At 44.3% G+C, this 24712-nt stretch overlaps 1 protein-coding gene and 1 pseudogene across 1 annotated transcript in view; one reads left to right on the forward strand and one right to left on the reverse strand.

The window, feature by feature from the left end:
- The window catches only part of LOC119167031 (uncharacterized), a 240160-nt gene extending 221121 nt beyond the window's left edge, over window positions 1-19039 (forward strand). Inside the window, exons 4-6 of the mRNA XM_075891369.1 lie at window positions 11003-11020; window positions 15785-15995; window positions 18557-19039. Of these exons, the coding sequence (XP_075747484.1) occupies window positions 11003-11020; window positions 15785-15995; window positions 18557-19011 (684 nt within the window). The 3' untranslated portion in view covers window positions 19012-19039. The remainder of the gene's footprint in view (window positions 1-11002; window positions 11021-15784; window positions 15996-18556) is intronic.
- Window positions 15379-15475, reverse strand: LOC142771559 (U6 spliceosomal RNA; annotated as a pseudogene).
- Window positions 19040-24712: the final 5673 nt, after the last annotated feature.

The raw sequence follows: 24712 nt of genomic DNA on the forward strand, positions 1-24712 counted from the left end.
AAACGAAACGTTTCGGTGCAGAAGCTTTCTCCGACGATTGACTTTGCTAATGAAATAGCATGACAGGGATACCTTGCAGCAATATGTAATGCTTTAGTTATCTTTAGGATAACCTTTGAAATCTCTCTTTCTCCATTTAGTTTTTACATTATTATTGCGACTGGATGTCAGACATTTTGAATAACAACACCCAGCTTCTTTAGTTCAGATTTACTATTGTTCTCGAGAAGTAAATAACAGGATACGTCCCGTGGTAATTAACGTCACACTAGTGTTGACCCGGCAATGTTGGTAACTACTGTGAAATCCGGTCACTATGTAATGCACACCACAGTACTTTGAACTTTTACTACAGAGTGCTCATTTGGGCCGGTTAGTTCACGTTCAAAAAACAGCTAGTATATGCTGATTAGTATGCATTAAGCCTATTGAATATAACGAAAGAAAAGCAATTTCACCAAAGAAAGATTAGTATCTAAGTTTTAGCAAGTGATTGTCGGCCTCCGTCTCAGGGAGTGCCCTTATTCGCGTAAAAAATAGCACCATGATCACACGGTTTTCAGTAAGGCACCCACCGTGGTAGCTTAATGAAATGTGCCAGATTACGTGGGCTTTATGCTTAGTCATAGTGGCTATACTTGTATTGGTGAGTAATGTGACATCATGAGTAAGAATAGTAGCAGAAAAATAAACAGAGTACAGTAAAACAACAAAGAAACACGCACAGTGCTTAAAGATTCACATATGTCATGGTGACAGGGTAGCGTTGCGACTTAGCAAAAACATCCTTATGGTTGGATTTGAGTATATAGTGAAGTACCTAACGGGTACGACATTACTTTAGAGTACCACCACTATACTGTTTTTTTCTCTTATACTATCATACTTCTGGTGTGTGAAAACCCCAAATTTACTTTTATATCGCAGTAGCCACGTATCGACTAAAAATAAAAGTAAACGGCAACGTAAGTTTGAATCTGTTTTAAAACCGAAGACAGATTACATGCCTTGGTGATTAAAAACATTTGGGCTTGAAATAACAATAGATGTGTCACGAAATGTTAGCAATTAGACATGTTCAACGACAAAATTAGGACGAAACTATAACCACCCTACCATCGCTTTCCTAGCATCATTTAATTAGGGGCGTGCCAAAATTGACTACTTCTTTGATATAAAAGACAGGAGTGTAGTTACGAAAATCCAAATCCCCATTTAAAGTAGTTTAACCAAGTGCCTGACCCTGAGAACTCGCGCCCTTAAAGCTTAGTCGTCGCCGTCGTCTCGTCTCTCGCGAGCTTCGACGTCGAGTCGACCAGCAATGTTTGTGTCACTCTTGGAAGAACACACATTACGCGTACTTAACGCTCTGTCACGCCACATACACTTTTCACTACCGCACAAACGCTCTCTTTTCCAAGCTGCGTCTCTTATGCATGCGCCTGTGTTCACGTGCGTTCGTGTCCGTGTGCGGCAGCGACGCATCGTTTATTCATTCGCGTTGCGAGCTCGACTCGCGGCGCGAAGAGAGTCTGGCAAACAAAATGGCGCCGTCAACGTCCTTGGCAATGCCGTCTGCCGGGTCGGCTGAAAGCAGGCAGCCGACGGGACCTGCGCGAACATGCATTATTCATGGGGCCCTTTTCACATCCTCCCGCGCCCTATTTGGATTCGCCGATATATAGTCTGTTGCGACGCGGAAGCTAAGACAGAAGCCGAGTCGAGACGAGCCCTTCTAGCGACATCGGAAGCGCGGCTCTCGGAATATTCGAGCAAATGATGGAGCCTTTCTGTTCCTTGGCCCGAGGCTCGGTGATACGGCGTCGGAGACTTACGAGGAGAGCCTGGGCATACGACGGAAAGGAAAGAAGTCAGAAAAAAGTTGTGTTGGTATCGCTGTATTACAGTTCAAAGTGATGTAGTAGATCCCAGATGCTGGACTTCCGTGTCGAAGATGAGTGAATGATAAGGGAAGAAAAGCAAAAAAACTTGCGAAAGAGTTGACATAGCTTTACATGCATGTCTTGCAGTTATATATAAGTCGAATTGTAGAAGGAGAGAGAGAGACGCTTTTTATGCCAAGGTGTAGGGATCAGTGTTGCAATATCCTGCGTTGCCCAACCAAAGCAAACGCAAATGTCAATTCGTTTTTTTTTCCTACTTTGAAAGAACAGTAAACCAATGGGACAAACTGACTAAAGACTAAAGGCACGTAGGAAGTAGATACCTTTTGCTCTTACTTAATTGACATCTTTAACACCGTTTCTCGGTGCTTTCAGCTCAGCTTTAATATAAAAAACTAAACACCTTGGTGTAATCCTCTTCTAAGAGGCATTTGTGGCACAGGCTAGAGTTCGTAAATCGCTAACAATGATGATGGTTTAAGTACGCTGACAACGAGTGCAAGCAGGCTGCCGTACGCAAGCACTTTTGCGTGTCGCCCCACACTTTTTATTTTTTCTTTACTTCGGACATACTGCCAGTTCATAACGCGCAATTTTGCGGGTAGGACATACATAAGATTAAGATATACAAGAGTGACAAATGTAAGCAAGTTCAGCATAAAATCATTTAACAAAGACACATAGGAGTCCTGAAAATGCCCTTATGCAGAGCTGCAAAACACGTGCCGTAGAAAAGGAAGAAAAATAAATAAATATGTATACCTAAGAAATGCTTGTAATGTACGTGTGAATGTCTCTTTAAAGAATGAAAATGATTTCATTACACAAATCAAAGCGGCAAAGTTAGTGCTCTACAAGCAGTTCATGATTAGGAATCCCATAGGTATTTTGAAGGAGTGACAGGTAGTTATCTTCGTTACTACAAGTAATTATATGTTTAAGGAGGCTGTTCCACATTCTAATGATTTGTCGAAAACCTTTCTTGGTGTCAGTGTGATTAAGCAGTCTTGAGCGTGAATTAGACTACTGCGTACTGACGAATTTGAACGCCACCACTCCGCAATATTCATGTGAACTTGTAGGGTTGGCGTCAGCTTTATTTATTTCTCTGTACAATATTTGTTTCTTACATTTATTGCGCCATTTCTCCTAATGTAGACTTCCATAGTTGAGGACGAGGTTGTAGATTCCACATCAAGCTGCATTATTACAAAGGTCAATTGAAAACGTGATCGAGTGCTGTGAAATTGGCGTCTATAAATGAAGGAAGGCTGTATAGGCATTCTGAAGTTACTAACATCAATTTCTGTGAGGTTTCTTGTACTGCGTTTGGATATGAAGTTGCATTGGCTGAACATTCCTACCGTCACTCTCGTTCAACGCATGCTTTCAGTTGTAGGGTGCATGAACGCTTCATTATTATTTTTCCCGCCGTACCTATTGCGTGTTTTGTGGCTGCTTTACCGAAAATCGGCGTTGTAAAGCGACTAAGTCTGTGCAGTAACTTACCGCGAAAGGAAGTGGGGCCTGTGAAAGTAGTAGGTATAAAAAGGAAGCGTGTCATTGCCTGGTATACTTTGGCGGTGTTCCTAGGATACCTTGCCCCACCGCGGTGGTCTAGTGGCTAAGGTACTCAGCTGCTGACCCGCAGGTCGCGGGATCGAATCCCGGTGGCACTGGCTGCATTTCCGATGGAGGTGAAAACGCGGCAGGCCCGTGTGCTCAAATTTGGGTCCACATTAAAGAGCCCCAGGTGGCTGAAATTTCCGGAGCCCTCCACTACGGCGTCTCTCACAATCATATGGTGGTTTTGGGACGTTAAACCCCACATATCTATCTCTCAAGGATACCTTAGCTAGAACCCAGACTGTAGTGCTTAGTGCTGCCATAAAGGGTCTTTGGGCACTCACAAGCTGTTTGCAACAGGTTTTCACCTGAAAGACCCTCTAAAGGTTGAAAAAAAAAACTGTCAAAAATAAAGGTTTCATTCATTGATTGATTAATTGATTGATTGCTTAAAAGACATCTCGCAGAGAAAGTTGCTTTCTGTCGGCGTATAAGATCGGCAAGCATATTCGAATTAACAGCGCGAAACAAAAATATTCCAAGGACGAAAATGCAGGGCTTACGGCCCGGTCATTCCCGGCTTTGAGAATACCGACCACCTTGAAAATTACCTCCTTGCGCTATATTCTTAGCACACCATAAATCGCGCAGGCGTGGATTTTCGCTGCCCTACCGGAAATTAAGCAAGAAACGGTTTTTAGAATGGCGGCAGTTGCGAATGCAATCCTACCCGACTGCAGCTCGCATTCGCATAATACACCCATATTGCGCAAAACAGAGAAGTGCAGACATTGACTCTAGAGCCACCTTATATATCGCATCATATGGGGATGTCCAGGCACGATAAACAATAATCGTGATGTGATTCAGTCTCAAACAGCGACAGCGCCCGTGCGCGCTGGGAGTCTGCGTTGCTCAGCTCGGACTTGGAGCACAAACTTCCATCGCTCAGCAATCCCAGGAAGCCACCAAGGGCCAGCAACTATTGGCCTAAGTTTACGCGATGTCCGAGGCTGTCCCAGCAATTCACAATGAACGTAAAAAAATTACTTGATCTAATCTGAACACTTTGTGTTGTTAAATATAATATGTTAATTACCTGATTCCCCAGTACGCCGTTTTAAATAAACAATGGCAGGTGGCTGTCAAGAAAAGCCTATCATGTCAGAGGTAAGCTGCGGAACACACCTCGGAGGTAAGCTGCGGCCTCTGTATTATGAACAATACAGTTCATTAGCACCGTTCATGAGTTGCTTCTAAACAGTGCTATTGGCACAACTTTGCGCAGTAGTTACAAACTCATTGATTCTCTTCCATTCTTTCGCATTCCTATCCACATGCACATTCCAGGGTAGCCAGCTGGAGATTTTTCCTGGTTAACCCCACCGTCTTTCCTCTGTACCCTTCTCTCTCTCTCTCTCTCCGTCTTTTACCATCAGCATCACTGCTATGCGAAATAAATAAAAAATATTGCCCGCAGCTTCCCTCGGGGGAACACTGAGGAGGATGCGGAGCATATAATTGGTTAACGGGGTGTTAATGTGCGACTTACTTGGGTCGATGGCTAAATTGGTTAACGTGGTTGTGAAATGGGGTGTTGAATTGCGACTTACTTGGGTCGATGGCTAAATTGGTTAACGTGGTTGTAGGAGGGGGTGTTAAATGAGTGAACACGTACACACGTATGCGAAAGGGCGGCGCTGGTCGAAGGGACGTCGATCATTGTGTTTGTGGATTCGTTGGAATTCATTTCACCGCGACCTTGGACGTCGACGCGCCGTACAAACCAACCGACGAGCGGCAACTGAGCGAGCGAGCGCCGACCTTGAGTATATATACAGCGCGACGGCGCATGCACTGTCAGCTGTCGAATGTTCGAGAAGGGGGAGGAGCGCAACGGCGCATGCGCACGCCAGCTGCCGATGTTCTCGAAGCGTGACGGCGCATGCGCGCTACATTATACAGTTAGCGAATGTTCGTGAAGAGGAGAAGCGCACGCGGTGTGTAGAGGAGGAAGGGTGCACAGATGGTGGAGGAGTGAAGCGCGCGCGGTGTGTAGAGGAGGAAGGGATGCACAGATGGTGGAAGAAGGAGGAGGAAGCTTGCGGACGGCGCCGCACTACAAGCCTCGAGTATTAGATGCTCCGCATCTAAAAGGAAGATGCTTGAGCTTCACCTTTAAGAGTTGAACGCGATAGCGATATCTTTTTTCTAGGGCGTAGTGTGCTCAAAATGGGTTGTGTCAGTGAAGCTTCTGAATACGGCTTCACTCTGTGTAATAAGTAGCATGTTTAAACCTTGAACAATTGTGTGCGTGAAATTGTTCTGCACCCACTACATGGCCTTTAGGGGAAAAAATACGCTGTAATTTGTGTGTCTATTGTAGCGTGGCCCGCTTTAAACCATGAAGTCATGATAATCACATGTTCTGACACCCAATTTCAATGTATGCTTGTACCACACATTGATTGATATGTGGGATTGAACGTCCTAAAATCACCATATGATCACGAGAGACGCCGTAGCGGAGGACTCCGGAAATTTCGACCACCTGGGGTTCTTTAACGTGCTCCCAAAATCTGAGCACACGGGCCTATTACACTTCCGTCTCCATCGGAAATGCAGCCGCCGCAGCCGGGATTCGATCCCGCGGCCTGCGGGTCTGCAGCCGAGTACCTTAGCCACTAGAACACCGCGACGGGGCACTTGTATCACACATTACTACTGGGATATTACGTGTTGCATTGTGGAAGCAGGTATACAGGATGCGTGTGTTTGGGAAGTATTTACTTTACTTTCACTGCATTTCCAAGCATAAGAAGGCATTTTTACTGTATTTTCAAACGGACACGTGTCTACTGTGGCAGAACAGACGCTTGCCATGCAAACGACCCAGGTTTGAACCTTGTTCAGACCCAAAATGCTTTAATACTTTATTTGCGCTTTTCTCGATTTTTCGGTCACGCACAAAATGATGATTTCTCACTTTCAAATAACGACGCCGACACCGGAATTCGTGCTAAACGAGCTCTTTAACGCTCTCGCTTTGAAAACAAACACGCAAATTTTAATCCCCACACATTGGCATAAACGTCCACTGCTGGAAAGAATCAACGACAAGGGCCTAGTTCACAGATTGTACATGCCTAAACAGCTTGCGCAGTGTTGCACGTAATTACATAGGCAGAAATGCAGACTGCAGGCTCGTGTTTTGCAGGAGAGCTTCTTTATTACTTTGAGTTTCACGTTGTTGCTCGGCACGTGGGCATCGTACAGCGGCTTCCTTCCTAAACAGCACGCAGCCCGAAAAGCAGAAACCTAGGCGGGAGGAGGGTGGCGGTGGTAGCGGGCAGAGTGAAAGAAGAGGTGGCACAGACGCAAATACAAAAAAGAAGGAAAGAAGGTGCGGTAGTCCATTTGTCCACGCTGCCCTAATGATGCCTCCTAACCACTTTCAATCAGCGTGCCATGCTCACATCTGGGTCCTGCTCATCCATGAACCTCAAAAAAAAAAGCAACGAAAGTGAAACGACAAAAAAAAAACCAACGGGATGGCAAAAGCGAAGAATTGAATAGAGGAGCACCTAATGACGCCTAATTGAGGTAGCTGTGTGGGACCGCTGGTGTAGTATGTATACGCGTGTTCACTTTGGCGAAGAAAGAAACTTGCAAAGAGAGAACTGCTACTAAATCAAGAGAAACATGCACGCGAAAAAAGAGCGCTGAAAAGTAGGGCGGCTGAAATCAAGTGTGGCCTCACGTTGAATAGACCGACCGGGTCTTGCACTTGGAAGCATGGTTTTGTAGGGCTGCGAGCAGGCCACATTTGAATGAAGGAATGGGGGGGGGGCGAGAACGAGATAATTGGGTGACTTCGTTATCATAATTACTACAAAGGTGCTGCGGTTGCGCGGCGAAGGCTTGCACGTGACAGTGGGTAGGCTAAAGAAGTGAACAAGTACCATCCACTATGCGTGCATTTTAAGTAATTCGAGAAAGGTTATATCTGTGAAGAGGAATTAAGTCATTCATTCACAAAACTTTTATTAACAAAAGTCCTACAGGCATGGCCTTTTCGGACCAAGGAATTCGTGACGAAGTTTAACCCAGTAGCATTTATTTTCACGTTTGTTGCATGCAGGATGCAGATTATAGCTACAATTCAAATTTAAATATGCAATGTTTCTCTTGCACGTATTGCAAACAGCAACAAAAAGCTTCTTTTTTTTCTTCATTGTTACAGATTTCCATTATTGGTATACGCTCCTTGGTAATTACCTCGCTTTTCCAGAGCGAATTTCACAAATCAGATGCGTTGAAAAATACCGTATTCGCCTTGTTCTGGCATGGAAGTTGACATCTTATTGGAGTATCGCTTTTAGTTTGAGTCACTTCTGAAATAACAGACGAAACGCTGCAGGTCTCTCTTCGCAACACATTCAATATAAGCGCCAATAATGAGAATAAACTGGCGTTACTACGTTCGTCACGCAGGTATTACGCGAAATCCTGATAGCGATTTATCATTTTTACAGCTGAGCGCTTGGTATCACGCTTATTTTTGTATAATTTACATTTTAACTCTCCCATGCATTTCTCAAAGTCCCCGGAAACATTCAGAACCAAGATCTTTCGTGTTGCGCGTTGGATGCAAATTATTTTCATGCATCTTCGCGAAAATACGACGAAGTTATTTCTTTATGTTTGCAGTTGTGAACACTTGTCCGAAATAATATTTTATTTTACGTATAGTATTGCGTTTAGTATTATAAGTATCAGATTGAAATTTGCTCTGGCATGGCTACTACCACTGTCTTCCCCCTGTCGTTAGGCTATTGCAACTGCGCTATCATGTGACATTTTGGAGGGCTTTCAGTGCCGCCATAGCCTGGCCAGAATACATCTTAAAATACTAACGCAAGAACACAGAGACACAGAATATACACACACACGGGCCGAAATATTTCAAGAGGAATACATTCCATTTAGGCCGATTCTGAGTTATGAAAGCCATGATCTTATACGGCCTCACATCCACTATAGCTAAATGAATAACAGTGTACTCTGCAACTCCGTTATGAAGTAAAACGCGGTTCCTCAATTCCTTGCTTCGTATGCGTGCTCATCAAGTTGTGTAAACGCAAAAAGAGCACGTTACAAACTGGCGTTCCTGCGATTATTCTTTTATTATTATTATTATTATTATTATTATTATTATTATTATTATTAAGAAGCATTGCATAGTAAACTCGGTATGTACGAAGGTAGCCTGGTATTTTATATCGAACAGTGTTCGTACTGTGATGCAGGAGTTTTTCTTTGGCAAATAATAAATGAGAAGGTGCATAAAATGCGAGACTAGCGTTTCGAAAATCACCTGTGATGCTGATGAGCTTTGAAGGCGCGTGCAGTGCACTCGCTTTTGCGATTCCGACTGACGTCGTTCGCTAACGTTAACGCTCGCTCGTTTGCGCGAAGCAATGTGCCTTCGAAGAACAACAAAATGAAATAGTCAAGGTATTGGCATTAAGATAACTACGTGCGTCGGACTTGAAGCTGGCGCAGTGGGACCAGTATACGGTTGATTTATATTGAACGTGATGATTTATGACGCTTCCGGTGCGTTTGCATGCGCCAATATGGAAGTTCGGAAACTCCCGGAAAACGCTGCGAAAATTTTGGAACTGATTTGAACAGGTGAAAGATGTCTGAGTAGTTGTTTTTAGATAACCTCGAATAAATATACTGAAATAATCATGAAGGCATTACAGAAGTTGATGGCTTTGATTGCGTTCAAACCATTTCATTGTGGCGGAGTACTGTTTTATATGATTTTTTTCCCGCATAAGTTTATGCTCACTGAATCAACGTGCTCATGCACTGGTGTGTGCACAGGTTAGAAGACCAAGATTTGTTTTACTGCTTTTGTGAAATTAAAGTTAGAAAGCCCGTAGGTCCTCGTGGGTCCGCTTTTGGTGGCTTTTTTAATTTATGCTTGTAGTTTGTGCTATTATCAGTAAAGTTATTATACATTTTTCTTTTGCCTTCGTGCACAGCACCCAGGGGATGCTTCTTTGAGAGAGAGATCATTGAAACATGCGATCATTTGTGAACCATCCGCTAAGGCACGTGTACACTTGGCTCAGAAGGAAAACAGAGCGCTTTTGCTTTTTTTTTACCATCTGGTGTTTTCTAACGTGCACTGACGTAGCACCCTACACGGGCTTCTAGCACGTCACCCTTGATAAGATGTGCCGCCGCGACCGGGATCGAACCCAATACCTACGGGAGAGCAGCGGAGCGGCATGACTGCTACACCTTGGTGGTGTACTGCCAGAAAAATAAAAAAAACATGCTAGAGAATTTGACTGTGTGATCACATGCGAAGTGCTCGAGCTCTTTAGCCAAGCATTAACCCTACAGTTAAGTTCCTCGTTGTCATGTAACAAGACCGTCAAAGGAGCGAAAATGAGCAGCTTTTATATATAGTGTGCAAACACGAGTGTGCAAACACAAAGTGTGCAAACACAAAGTGTGCATATAGTGTGCATATAGTGTGCAAACACAAAGGCTCCTTAACCTAAGTGCCTATTTCTCTAGCTATAATTTTTCGTTGTTGTGTTGAGGTCAACTTTAGCATCTGAGCATGAAATATATGCACCAGACGATGTAGGATGACGGTTCTTTTAATGAGTGAGTTTTTCGGCCGAAACTTTCACAGTGAAACATTACCTATACGGGCTGAGCTTATAAGGCTTCTTACGTTGGATATCTTGTCGTATATGTAGCTGCTAACTTATTCACGGGTTGTGTTACCTGTACAGGTATATGATGCGCTTTGCGCGTTGTGCTAGTGGCTTCGCTATTAAGAGCTTGTATATTGTAATCACACATACGTGAAACTTTTGGCATCAACTCTCATTTTTATACATATGACACGCAGCGCCGAGGTACACATTGAAGCCGCATCATCTGAGCCCTTAACTTACGGCTATAGAGGCTACTCTTTTTACCCGTATATTAGGGAGTTTTAGAATAGCGTACGCCGAGCCCTTGCGGTGCGGTCGCTGCCTTTGCGCATGCGTCGTACGCGAGCCGCCGCTCGCGTTCGCGGCCCGCCCGCAGAAAATCCGAAATAGCGGGTGGCGATCGTGGCCCGCAAGGCCCGCGAAGTGCTGGTGTCGAGGCTATGTGTAGTTTCCGTGCATTTGAGTTTGCGGACCAGCTAAAGTTCCTAGATTGTTCCCTAGGAGGGGCAAACGTTATTCTATAACTCATATGTTGCCCGCTATGTCCGCAACGCCCGCAACGCCTGCAAACGTTATTCTAAACCTCCCTGTTAAAGCTACGGTCCTTCAACTCACAGCTTCGCTGTGTCAACACGCTGTCGAGAATAAGCATTCGTGTCGAATGTTGCACAACTTTTGTGTACGGCTTGTTTCAACTGGGTACTTTTATGTTGTTGGTAATATGCGAATTCGTCCCACACGCTCACTCACCTTGATTCCCCCTCTCTTCTATTTTCTTTACAGAAGGCGCACCGACAAATTGTAAGTTACTCTCATTCTGGTTTTGTTTCTCGTTTTTAACTCTTGTCTGTCGATTTTTTTTTAATCGAAGCTGGAGAACGTGTTGGGTTGCTCCGTCGTTGCATGCGCTAACGTGTCCGTACTAACAGTGGGTCAAGATTTGTTTGGTGGAGGTTTTATGTTCAGCATGCTTTTTTCGCGTATTAAAAGCACTTTTCCTTGTTGCTAACCACTTGTACATCGCAAAAATTACTGCCTAAGCTTTCGGGCCCAGTTATGCTTATAATTTTGTGGTCTCTTGCGAAACGGTGGCGTGCTTACAGATTTCTCGCTTATTTCTTGTTCGTAAATATTATTTTCGCATTTGTTTGGAAGCGATCGCATGTAATCCGTAAAAAATGCGTGGAGGGGACCTGTGACTTTTAAAGACAAACTTGCTTCCGCTTTTTGTAGCTTTTTTTTCTTTCCTGAGCGATGTATTATGTGACGAAATGAAAGAGAGAGACAGAAGTCAATGCGCATGCGTATGATTTGCTGACCTTGCTGCTGACCTTGCTGATCCACTGATGTCGCTGCCGGTATACACATAAAGCCCACCCTCTTGTAGAAACACTCGTGCACTGGCCTGTATTCGCGTACCCATAGAGTGTGATTATATTTTCATGACGGTGACATGTACGTACCAGTCCACTTATCTCCTATGATTTCTGCTTGCGTGAAATATTCCCAAGCGATCGAAATTAATACGAAGCAGCCTACTTCTTTGTGTGTTATAAATATTTGCGGTGGTTGAAAACAGCAAACAACGCACTTTAACTATTCGTTGGCCTATCGTCTGTGTGCCCGTCTTGATGATGTGGTATTTTCGCATTAACAACGCTCCACGACAGAGGTTCTGCTTTACCAGGCCTAGATAAGGAACTGCACACTCCAGCCAATGTACAAGTAGAAGTTATATACTAGTTGACTGAAATAGCAAGATTGAAACCATTAGGTGATTGAATCGTCTCTGTTTTATTGTGCGATATGCCTGGACATTTCCAACATAACGCGTTCTTATAACGTGAACATAACGTGTATCCCAACAAATGCGTTTCTGATAGCAATACAGTAAACGACTACATCCAAACGTCCTCTAAAATCGTGATAAACATTTTACGCAAAAGAACCATGCGTACGTAAAAATAATAGGGTGACCTTGAAAATGGTTAATGCCGCATTGCCAGTTAGCCGCGCAGGACACTTAGCAGTGGTACACCGGGATAGCTGAATGAAACAAGTAAGTTATAGGGTAGTGTAGTTAACCGGAACACAAAGTACACGGTTTGAAAAAAGTAGAGTGGCTGTGTTTATGCGTACTAAACCAGCTTGCCACTAACAGTAGACGCATGCATACCTGCATGGTGGGTAGGACTATGACCCTGTCACACGGACTCACATGGCAGTATGCTAAGGTCACCTTGTCCTCTAAAAGTATCTTTTATCTTTACAAATAGCGTCTTTTATATGTATCTTGTTATCGATCAATGCCGTAGAATTAACCAATCCCAGCAATCGGATGTTGTCAAATTGTGTAGGCAAGAATGATGGATGAACGCAGTCTGCTGATCTACTGGTCTCTCTATGTTTATTGAAACCCGTTACTTGGTAACACAATTGTGTTTGGTAGAATCGGGCTTGGAGCAGGAAGGAAGATGGACGACAGCGTTGTAACTAATACAAAAAGCAGGATGAAGACAAGACATGTGCTGCCCTGTCCTGATATTGTCGCTTGAATTCGTTACAGCGCTACCGTAATACACCAAGATGAACAAAAAATTAGGTAATAAACCAGCAATATCAAGATAAGTTCTTGGTTTGTTCTGCAGTGACTTGCTGCGAAAGACAAAGCATGAAAATAACTAACAACCTCGAAAGGCAGTGCCATTTAGAGTGCGCGTGCCTTTAAACGTGCCCTACATAAGTGTATGTACACCGATGGTTGATGTCTTTCTGCAACTGTTTAGCTTATTATCTACAAATGCACAATTTAGAGGCGTAACAACACAAGCATAGGTCTATTTAGGTATTACATAATTAGGGGTGCTACTGTTAGGAATAATTACAGGCGTTTGCATGGGGGATGGCCGCACCCCTTAGACATCTAAGAGAGGGGCGCGGATTCTGCCCCTTAATGTTACTCCGTCAGACCTGTCCCGTCCTCGTTTATAAAGCAGGATTGTGGCCAGGATGGTTTTTGACAATTCTGGTGGCATAAGGCGCCTGATGTGTCCCAACAAGTGTTAACTTCCAGTCATTACACCTGCAGACTTCAGACCCGTGTTCTCAGATTTGGGTGCACGTTAAAGAACCCCAAGTGGTCGAAATTCCCGGAGCCCTCGTTGACGGCGTCTGCCATAATCACATGGTGATTTTGGGACCTTAAACCCCACATATCAAGAAATGAAATCACCTGCAGACTTCGGAACAGGACGCAAGCTGTTGTTAGAAGCCCATTTATTTCGTTTATGGCGAAGAACATGCTTTGGACTCGACCAACACGGGGAGGGGAGAAGGGGGTACGATGAGACATTACGCCTCCTCCTCCCTTAATGGGGAACCGTGCGCATGCGTAAGGGGATATTGTTGTCTGATCTGCTTCATTTATCGCATAGAGAGAAGAGAAACCAGATTGCAGCTCGAACGATAAGGCGAAACTGATAAATACACGCAAATGAATAAACAAAGCCCATGACGAAAATATTAATGAATTTGTGTAACTGTCGAGCTAATAAAGCAATAGCGGTAAGTATTACGTATATTTCTTTCTGTGTAGTATGCTCAGAACGTAATATAAGATTTAGAAAGTAACTTGAAGTGCCATGATTTGACAACTCGTTGTTTACCGCATTGTTCTTGCTCGCCGCATGGACAAGTGTTCTTAAAAAAATGCGCAGTGGCATCTACATTGTAGAGACGGCCCAAATGTGAAGAGTTCGTACGGGAATTACTGTTTGGAAAGCGATGTTGGAGGCCCGTTTGTTGTGGCTCACTTTTATCCCATTACCTTCCGCACCGTGGGTGCCATACGATATCTGACGTGCCTCTCGTGGAGCTGTAGCTACATTGTATGTGTACCGTACATTAGGTACATTAAAGGCACCCGCTCACACCATTGAAATTAGGCAATGACATCGTGCTTTATTAGACATATTACCTATTTTTGTTTTGCTGACCTGATGTTACAATAGACATAGTAAGTTTCCGTTAGCTTTGACAACTTCTTAAAGCAAACGTCCCTCCAACAGACAAAAATGTGTTTCTATATCTATGGCAAAGCTCTTCGCTGTCGAGGACTGAATGTCGTGTAGAGTCCTGTCAAAGCGAACCTCGTGCATGTGCCACTGTCTGTCATGGGTAGTCTTTGCTGTTTGTTATTACGCTTATTTCTTTTTCTCCTTCACTTTTTTACTCACCTTTTCATCTTACCAAGTATAGGGTAGCAAACCGGAGCCTTTTTCTGGTTAACCTCACTGTCTTTCCTTTCTCTTTCCCCTTTTTCTTTCCTTCCCTTACTCATATATTCGATTGATATGATTTGATAAACAAATATTTATATCTCCCGGACATCTATAGGTAAATTTTACTACTTATCAGTGAATGGCTTACTCATGAATAAAATTAATGTGTATATAAATGAATGTGTCAAGGAATGTGACATGGAGACACAATAGCCATTTTTTTGTGACTGTCAGATTTTGAAGACTAAAGTTTTGGGCGGTTTCGTGTCAAAACTACGTTTTGATTGTGAGGCACGTGATGTAGACGAAAACGCCGGATTAATTTCGCTGACTTGGAGTTCTTGAATGTACACTGGAACGTTAATACCTCGCGTTTCACCCCCATCAAAATGCGGATATCGTGGCGGGTAATGAAAACCGCGTTCCGGAACTTAATTAGCAGTGAAGCGTTATGGCTTCTAAGCTATCAAAGTGGGGCAAGTTAGAGTTTAAGTGACGAACAAAAGTTTTGTATTTCAATAATGTATTCAAAATCCAGGCTGCGGCGGCTGCGTTTCCGATGGAGGCGGAAATGTTGTAGGTCCGTGTGATCAGATTTGGGTGCACGTTAAAGAACCCCAGGTGGTCGAAATTTCCGGAGCCCTCCACTACGGCGTCTCTCATAATCATATGGTGGTTTTGGGACGTTAAACCCCACATATCAATCAATCAATAATATATTCAAGCTACTCTGCTATAGTTTTCATACAAAGATGTGCACACGAAATATTTTCCCTGTTGAAATTAAAGAAAATAAAAGACGTACTTGTCACTATTTTTGGTGATGACTTCTTCTTTCCCCTTGTTTGCTAGGATAAAAAAGCTTTAAAAGGTAAAATAAAAAATGTGGAACGCTTCACGATTTTGCGTGTCATCCTTGCGCAGGGGCCATGCTGAAGTTTAAAAGGTAAAAAAAAATTTAAAAAAGAATATAAATACATCCACGTAGGGAGCCCTGCATTTTATGAGTCGAAAAGTTCTCGTTTTATTACTGCAAACACGCGAGCCCGGTTTACACTCTGAATCTTTTTCTTTCAATACTCATCGCAAATATTAGTGTCTTACCGAAACAATTGAAGCACTTTTATTGGTTTGTCATTCATCCCTGATGACCACGGGTCTAGTATTTTCGCTAATCAAAACCTCCGCTGTGAGTCCGCAATGGGGAGTTCTTATTCAAGTCGCTACCTTTGTGTACTTGTACGTCAGCGTTCAGAGGAGACGTTCCGTCTTGCTCTCTCGACAGGTGTCGTGGATCCGACTTCGCGACTTCCATCTGCTCACCGTGGGACTGACGCGGTACACGTCGGACGAGCGGTTCCAGACGGTGCACATGCAGTTCTCGAACAACTGGGCGCTGCAAATACGCGATGCTCAGCTCAGGGACGCCGGACTCTACGAGTGCTTGGTCAACTCGGACCCGCCGCTTCGACAGGTCGTCTCGCTCCGTGTTGTCAGTGAGTAGCCATACAGATTCTGCTTACAAGTTAGCTTACTGCGCGTTTAAAACACCGACAAAGCAGTGCGTGGAATGGTTCACTAATGCGTTTAGCTGAGCTCGTTGGTTAGTAGTGACTTCATGAATCTGTAACACTAGCGAACGCGCTGTACGGACTCTAGTAGCTGTTCTTTGTCGTCGTGTTAAGCTGTAGTGCGTGTTGGATAATACTGTATATACATTAAAATCAAGTGCTGCTTATTCGAAAACAAATTGGTCTGAAATATTCATCTATCTAGTCATGGGTGAAGATTTGATGTTGTTAGATTTATACAACATAATTTGAGGCGTACGGTCCGGTTTTGAATAAATAATAGATTGATAGCATTAGGTGAAGAAACGGCATTCCGCCAATAAGTCTATCTTAAAAAAAAGAGCGTACGTAGAATTGTGCTTAAACAAAAAAAAACATGAAACAATAAATTCTCGTTATTTAGTTACTGCAACTACGCGGACTACAGCTGAAGTAATATATAAAACGTAAATTGAGTCCGTTTATAAAAGTGTGGCTAGCTTAAGATCAATAGAATATTTTCGTAGAAGCTACACACTCAGAAGCGTCAGCACATTTGGTATATTGTGCTGATAACTCGAAAAACAAAAAAAAATATTCTAAATCTAAGATAAACTGGTTCCTATATACTACACGAAACACATTTCGAACATCGAAGATATAGTAAGAAGAATAAAACATTGCATAGATGAAACGAAATTGATATATATATATATATATATATATATATATATATATATATATATATATATATATATATATATATATATATATATATACAGGAAGACTGAGCCCAAATGTTTACTTCATCCTTGCACCGATGTTTGTAGCTTCCTGGCAATTCAGAATGCTGGTAAGAAAAACGCATTATTCGTAATTCCAGAGTTTTAAAACAAGTGCTGACGATTTAGAGCACAATGTGCTAAAAAAATTAAAGTTTATCCGAACTGTATACGCAAGCACTACAGGCGCTCATAAACTAAATAAATTCCGCCAGTGTCACTGATAGAAACGCTAGGCACAATATTACGTAGACTGCAGAGAGAGAGAGAAAAATAAAGAGAAAAAACAGGAAGAGTAACCAAGTTTAACTCAGTTGGCTACCCTACACTTGAGGTTGAGGAAAGGGGGACTAACAGAAAAGAAAGAAATAGAGAGAAAAGAAAGAGAGTAAGAAAGAGATATATAAATAGTCAGCTCGAAACTGCGCAGTAATATGCTATAGCTACACGAAACGTATTAACGAAAAGCACCATGCTTCTCAAGGAATCTACAAAGTTTATTCAAACACTGTGCCCAAGGCCTAGAGTCTCTTATGCACTAAATACTTGGAAATTGCATCGGTACAACTGATACGAACGCTTGACACAATTAAAGGAGGCTTCTACCACGGCGTAAACCACGCAAACGAGAACACAAGCAGCCACAACACTATAAGAATAATGGAGTTAATATATCCGTTTTTTACTTTAACTTTCGTTGTTCTTGGACGTCGCAAAGAAATAGATTTTCAAGGCAATAATGTTTCAGCAGTAACATTGTTGTGGAAAATGTTTCGTTATTCTAACAACCGCATGTTTTTAAAACTTTAATATACAAACAATACGTAAGTCTGCACTGCAATTTTGACACAAGGGTGCTCTTCCGAGTGAATTATTTTACCCTAACTTTGCGTCCTTTCGATAACCATGCTAATCATACAGAAAATAGGCAGCTTTCGAATAGCGTGCGCAGAGCTTTGCGTGAGCGTTTGTCGCCACTTCACACCCGTTGTCCGCTACCTTCTGGCTAGCACACGTTAAGTAACGGCAATAGCGGGTCCCTTCAACAAATGGAACCCCTGCGTACGTTATTTTAAAATTCCCTAATGAACGGGGCACAAAAAAGGTGAATGTACCGCATTTCAGTAACACGTTTCTTTGGTGTAACTCGAGGTTTTTTTTAGCAACGGGAAATAACGCAACACATATTACTAGAAACTGTAGTCTTTCTTGGGAATCTGTCTGTCTGTCTGTTGTCTGTCTGTCACACGATTCCGCCACCCGAGCTGACTTTGAGCACTTGCTGAACGACCAGCCATCTTCAACTGGTGGCTGCCTTCATACTTGCGAACATTGTCGATCAAAAAGCAAATATTATGCATATCTGAAACGGAACAGCAATACTTTAGTACTAGGTGGTGTGTTCTTTTACTAGGCAATACGTAGATATGTAATTCTAAAAGCGCCGGTGTTTCTCAGACTTTGCTAAATATGCGATGCTATGCACGAAAAGAAGGTCTGCAGAAGATCATTGTCTTATGACATAATTCGCAGCTCCGCACGCGAGAACGCGGTCTACTGTTCTTATGACAGATTTAATTGAGCGTCCGCAGCATTCGTACGGACCCGGCCTGCTAGCCATTTTCAACGACAGGCCGCGTCCGTATGGCTGCTGCGGACGCGCATATCAATCCGTCTATTCGGTGTTTTCGCGTTCACAACCATGACGCTCCAATGGCGTCGCAGTACCCAAGGCCAGCATCCTGGGTGGTCCCGACTTGCACGTCGAGGCTGGCTCGGCGCTGAACCTGACGTGCAGCATCAGCGAGAGCCCGGAGGCGCCGGCCTTCGTCTTCTGGTATCACCAGGGGCGCCTGATCAACTTCGAGCGCGGCGGACGCGTCAGCGTGGCCAAGGGTCCCAACGGTACGGCCGTGTCTCGCCTCTTGCTTCCAGCCGTGGACGCTGCCGATTCGGGCAACTACACTTGCAAGCCTGCCAACGCCAACGCCACCTGGGTGCTGGTGCACGTTCTCGAGAGCCACCGGCGACTGGCCGCCGTGCAGAACGACGCGGGCGGCATGGCACTGACGGCGGCCGCGACACCGCACTGCGCAGCCGCCTGCTCCCTGCTGCCGCTGCTCGTGTTGCTGCTTGTGCAGTGGCTGCTGGCATGCGCCCACCACTGCGCTTCCAGGTGACCAGCCACGGCGGAGATGCAGCCTCTGTGAGTTTACCGTCACTTCCTTCAATCAGTGGCATTAGAAAACAACAAGAATATAAAGTACTCTTGTTGGTGAGTCCAGACTTTGCCACGTTTATGAATCTGCTTAAAGAGTATTTATTGTATGCTTCACCAACTCCCCCACGCTAAGCTCCTCATTCTATTACAAAAGGTACGTCCACTCTCTCCGGGGGTTCGGAGACTTTCCGGCGAGAGAGTACACATCTGCTAAGAGAGTTCACGTGTCTCTTTAAAGGGAGTCATACTTTTGGCAAGTGAGGAGTCTAGAAAAAAAGAGTCAAAACACTTTGTTTTTCCTTCTATGAGTGTGCGGTACGCAAGTGGGTTTCAATCTCGGTGAAAAGACAGAAAATTAGCTCAAGTGGAAATTGTTTTTTTTTAACTAAAAGCAGGCCTTCGCCATCTTACCAGTGGCGTGATAAAGCATCGAGTTATACTTTACTGAAGAAAAGAAAAAGTACACACACACGTGGACAAGAAAAAAAAGATAGTAGGTACACCTTATGAATTTTTGTTATGAGTGCAGCGGTTCGAGTTATAAGTGCAACGCTGTGCGTCTTCCCTCCCTGGCTTGTATACGTTTTTTTTCGTATCTGCGCTGTTTTTCTTCAAAAATGAATACGCGCCAACTAGCTTAATTTGTCTCTCTTAAGGAAGACCCTTTTTAAGCAGACACGTTAACTACCTTTTGTCTTGAGAAACGCTGCTACAACCCCGCAGGGGCGCCTGCGCAAGTAGGCGTTTGGTGTGTAGCGACACCACGGACCCGAGCTAACGGGGGAGTTTCTACTCCCTCCCACGCCTAGCCGTGCGTGGCTTTGCCGTGTCCGGGGAAAAGGGGATCCTGGGGGTTGAGCCGACGCTGGGTGATTGGACCGTTAAGGCCCCCCGGCAGAGGCAACACAACCCTTTGGCCCCGGCTTCACGTAGACGGCACCCCTGGGCTGACCCACCCAGGGGAAATCGGCAGTCGCCTTTTCCTATCTCTCTCTCCCTACATCTTCGTCTTTATCTCTTACTGTTTATCTGTCCTGTCTTCTACTCTCTTCTGTTTACTTCCAAACTTCCTGGCGGCTAGGGTTAACCCTGTGCAAATAGCCTACCTTGGTCTAGGCGCATTGGGTTATAGTTGCGTTGTACGGCTGGCGTCTGCAGGTTTTAGCATCCACAAACTTGTAGCGTCCCCTCGTTGGGCTCCGTGGTGGGTGGCCGCCAACGCTTCTGAAGAAAATTAAACTGGCATGCATAAAGCATTTCCCCTATTGAGTGATCGTACCGCCTTAAAGCGTGTACGCACCGAAGACTTAGGCTTTTTCAACCGATCAAGTGAAAAATTCCCCCATTTTCATGTTATACATAGTGAAATAAGCAGCAAGCAAGCCAGAACCGTATCACCCTTTGTAGTAGCCAGATGTCTCACAGAAACTCTTGGAGCCGGGTACAAAGTTACCAAAATGGCCAGCGGAGACCTCCTCCTTGAAGTCCGAGGAAAAGAACAGTTCGAAAAGCTACTGAATCTTTCAACTTTTGGTGACACTCCCATCACTGTAACGCCACACAGATCCATGAACACAACCCGTGGAGTAGTATCTGATGCTGATTTGCTCAGCTTGACTGAAGAGGAACTTCTGGAGGGGTGGAAGAGTCAGAATGTGACCAATGTACAAAGGATCACCATTAGAAGAGACAACAAGGCAACACCAACAAAACACCTAATACTCACGTTCGCTTCCAGTAATCTCCCAGAAAGTATTCAAACAGGGTACACTAAGACGTCGATCAGACCATACATACCTAACCCACGTCGTTGTTTTAAATGCCAGAAGTATGGCCACGGCTCACAAAGCTGTCGTGGTCACCAAACTTGTGCACAATGTGGAGTGTCAGGCCACAATTCAGACAATTGCGAAGAACCATCACACTGCGTGAACTGTGGCGGAAATCATGCCGCATACTCACGGTCTTGCTCATTTTGGAAAAAAGAAAAGGAAATCATCACATTGAAAATTGAAGAAAATATCACATTCAAGGAAGCAAGACGAAGAGTGTCGCCATTTTATGGCGCTACATATGCTGATGCGGCGCGTCAGGGGGCAACGCCGCACCAGCCATCGCCACTCCTTCGGCCAGCGCAGAGCGAGCCGACGGCTGCGGCACCTGCCCCCAAGGCGGCAGTAGTTCAGTCTACTCCGCCTCCTAGAGAATTGAGGCCGGAGACTCCAGGGTCCTCTGGTCTCAAGGCCTCCCCTCACCAGGCGAGGCCTAAAATCCGAACCACCAGCTCGCATGTGCGGGCACCCAGTGCCTCTGAGGAGGCAATGGATACAACGGCACCCTTCGTGCCGAAAGAGCGGCGTGGCTCCTTGGAACGCGCCAAGAAAACAAAAAAGCAAATAACAGGGCCTGGTGACGGTCCTGTTAAGTGAACTCAAAATCCCTGTCTAAACAGCCACTCGCTTTTCGTACACACAGCATTATTTTACATTCACCATGAACACTCAAATTATACAATGGAATGTCAGGGGCCTTCTCAGAAACCTTGACGACATCCAAGAACTCTTACACGAACACTCACCAAAAGTGCTGTGTGTACAAGAAACACACCTTAGTTCAAAACACACAAATTTTCTTCGTAAATACGTTATTTTCCGAAAGGACCGTGTTGATGCCATGACATCATCCGGAGGTGTTGCCATCATAGTGAATCAAGGAATTGCATGCACTCACATACAACTCCAAACATCTCTTGAGGCAGTGGCTGTTCGAGCGGTTCTTTTTGATAAACTGATCACAATCTGCACTATTTACATTCCTCCTAGCTATCAGCTGCAAAAACGTGATTCACACTCTCTAATTGATGAACTTCCGGAGCCTTATGTTCTCCTTGGAGACTTTAATGTGCATAGTAGGCTATGGGGTGACTCTCGGTATGACGCGCGAGGTCGTCTGATCGAACAGTTCCTTATCTCGTCGAGCGCGTGTCTCCTTAATTGAAAAGAACCAACCTATTATAATCTCGCTAATAACACCTACTCCTCCATAGACCTAAGCATAGCATCTCCATCTCTTGTCCCTCTACTCCAGTGGAATGTCGTCAGTAATCTGTACGGAAGTGACCACTTCCCCGTAGTTTTGAGCACAACTACAGTAACCGAGTGCCCACAACGTGTTCCCAAGTGGCTAATAAACACAGCTGACTGGGAACAGTTTTATACTATCACTCGTCTAGGTTGGAATGACATCTGTACTTTGAACATTGATGTTGCTGTGAACTACTTCACAGCGTTTTTGATTGATGCTGCAACAAAATGCATCCCACAAACAAATGGACACCCTGGAAAACGACGTGTGCCTTGGTGGAACTCTGAATGCCGAAACGCGCGCAAACAGCAAAACAGAGCTTGGAGGCTGCTTCGGAACTCACCGACAGCCGAAAATCTTGATACCTTCAAGAAAATAAAGTCTCAAGGCAGGAGAACGCGTCGGCAGGCCAAAAGAGAAAGCTGGCAGAAGTTTTTGTCAGGGATCAATTCATACACACAGGAAGCTAAAGTGTGGAACATGGTCGGTAGGATAGCAGGAAAACAAGTACACACACTTCCACTCGTAAACACTCAGGGTGACACCTTTGAAGATCAGGCAAACTTCCTCGGTGCACACTTCGAACAGGTGTCCAGCTCATCCCACTATACTGACACTTTCCAAAAATACAGAACAAGAATAGAAAAGCAGAAACTCGAACACAAATGCACTGGACACGAGGCATATAATCAAGCGTTCAGTCTAGCTGAGCTGCGAATGTCTCTAAACTCCTGCAGTACTTCTGCCCCAGGTTCTGACCGTGTCGTTTATGAAATGTTAAAAAACCTACCGATTGAAACACGAAAAACCCTACTTTGTTTGTACAATGCTATCTGGTTTTCTGGCACTATCCCTAACTCCTGGAAAGAGGCTATTATAATTCCCATTTTGAAAGAGGGCAAGGACCCTTCTTTACCTTCGAGTTATAGGCCTATTGCACTCACAAGCTGCTTGTGCAAAATCTTCGAAAAAAATGATAAACTGCAGACTTGTACATTTCCTTGAAACAAACAATTTGCTCGACCCATTTCAGTGCGGGTTTCGAGAAAGTAGATCCACCACAGACCACCTTGTTCGTATCAAGGCACAGATCAGGGACGCCTTCGTCCATAAACAATATTTTCTCTCTGTATTCCTCGATATCGAAAAGGCTTATGATACAACATGGCGTTTCGGAATTCTAAGAGACCTGTCCCACCTTGGCATGCGCGGAAGAATGTTTCACATAATCGAAAGTTACTTGTCAAACCGGACATTCCGTGTCCGAGTGGGCACGGTTCTTTCCCAAACATTCGTCCAGGAAACAGGCGTGCCACAAGGTGGTGTACTTAGCTGTACACTTTTTCTCATCAAGATGAATTCCTTGCACTTGTCCATCCCTCGCAATATGTTTTATTGTACATATGTCGACGACGTCCAGCTTGGCTTTAGATCTTGCAATCTGGTAATGTGTGAGCGACAGGTTCAGTTAGGTTTAAACGAGGTCTCCAAATGGGCAGAGGAAAACGGATTCCGACAGAACCCACAAAAGAGCAAGTGTGTCTTGTTCTCCCGAAAGAGAGGCATGCACTCAGAACCCGACATTGAATTGAACGGTCAACGTCTGTCTGTCAATGCGGAGCATAAATTCTTAGGATTAATCTTGGACAACAAGTTGACCTTCGTACCGCACATCAAGTATCTAAAAACAAAATGTTTAAAAGCCATGAATGTTCTAAAAGTGTTGTCACGTACTGCGTGGGGTAGTGACAGACAATGTCTCATGAATCTGTATCGAAGCCTCATTCGCACCCGCTTAGATTATGGGGCCATTGTTTATGAGTCTGCAACACAAAGTGCTTTGAAGATGCTGGACCACGTGCACCATTTGGGCATCCGCCTTTCTACGGGTGCTTTTTGCACCAGCCCCGTAGAAAGCCTTTATGTTGAGTCAAATGAGTGGTCGCTTCATCTGCAGAGAACTTACATGTCCTTTGTTTATTTCCTTAAGGTGAAAGCAGATAAGAAGCACCCCTCATACTCTACTATTAATGATTTGTCAAGCTCCATTCTGTTTCAAAACAGGCCTTCGATGAGGCAGCCCCTCTCAGTTCGCCTGAAAAGTCTAGCTGAGGAAACTGGAGTCTCACTTGAACACAGTTTAATGGCTCCTGTAGCATATCTGCCACCGTGGCAATGGCAGACTATAGACTGTGATGTGTCCTTTCTTGAAGTTACAAAACATGCGCCTATTGCCCATATTCGAACATACTTTCTGGAACTTCAACACAAATACACACGTCCTGAGTTCTTTACAGATGCCTCCAAGTCCAACTCCTCTGTGTCCTACGCTGTTGTCGGCCCATCTTTTTCGGATGCTGGCCCTCTACATCCAGGCACAAGTATCTTCACAGCGGAAGCTTACGCGATACTTGTGGCAGCTAAACACATCAAACAATTACACATACAAAAAGCAGTAATTTATACAGACTCCCTCAGTGTGGTAACGGCTCTGCACAGTCTTAAAAAAACAAAAAAAAACCCGGTCCTCATCTCACTTTACTCCATTTTGTGCACACTCTACACACTCAAACAAC

Source organism: Rhipicephalus microplus, chromosome 1 (genome assembly GCF_043290135.1).
Source record: "Rhipicephalus microplus isolate Deutch F79 chromosome 1, USDA_Rmic, whole genome shotgun sequence".
NCBI lineage: Eukaryota > Metazoa > Arthropoda > Arachnida > Ixodida > Ixodidae > Rhipicephalus > Rhipicephalus microplus.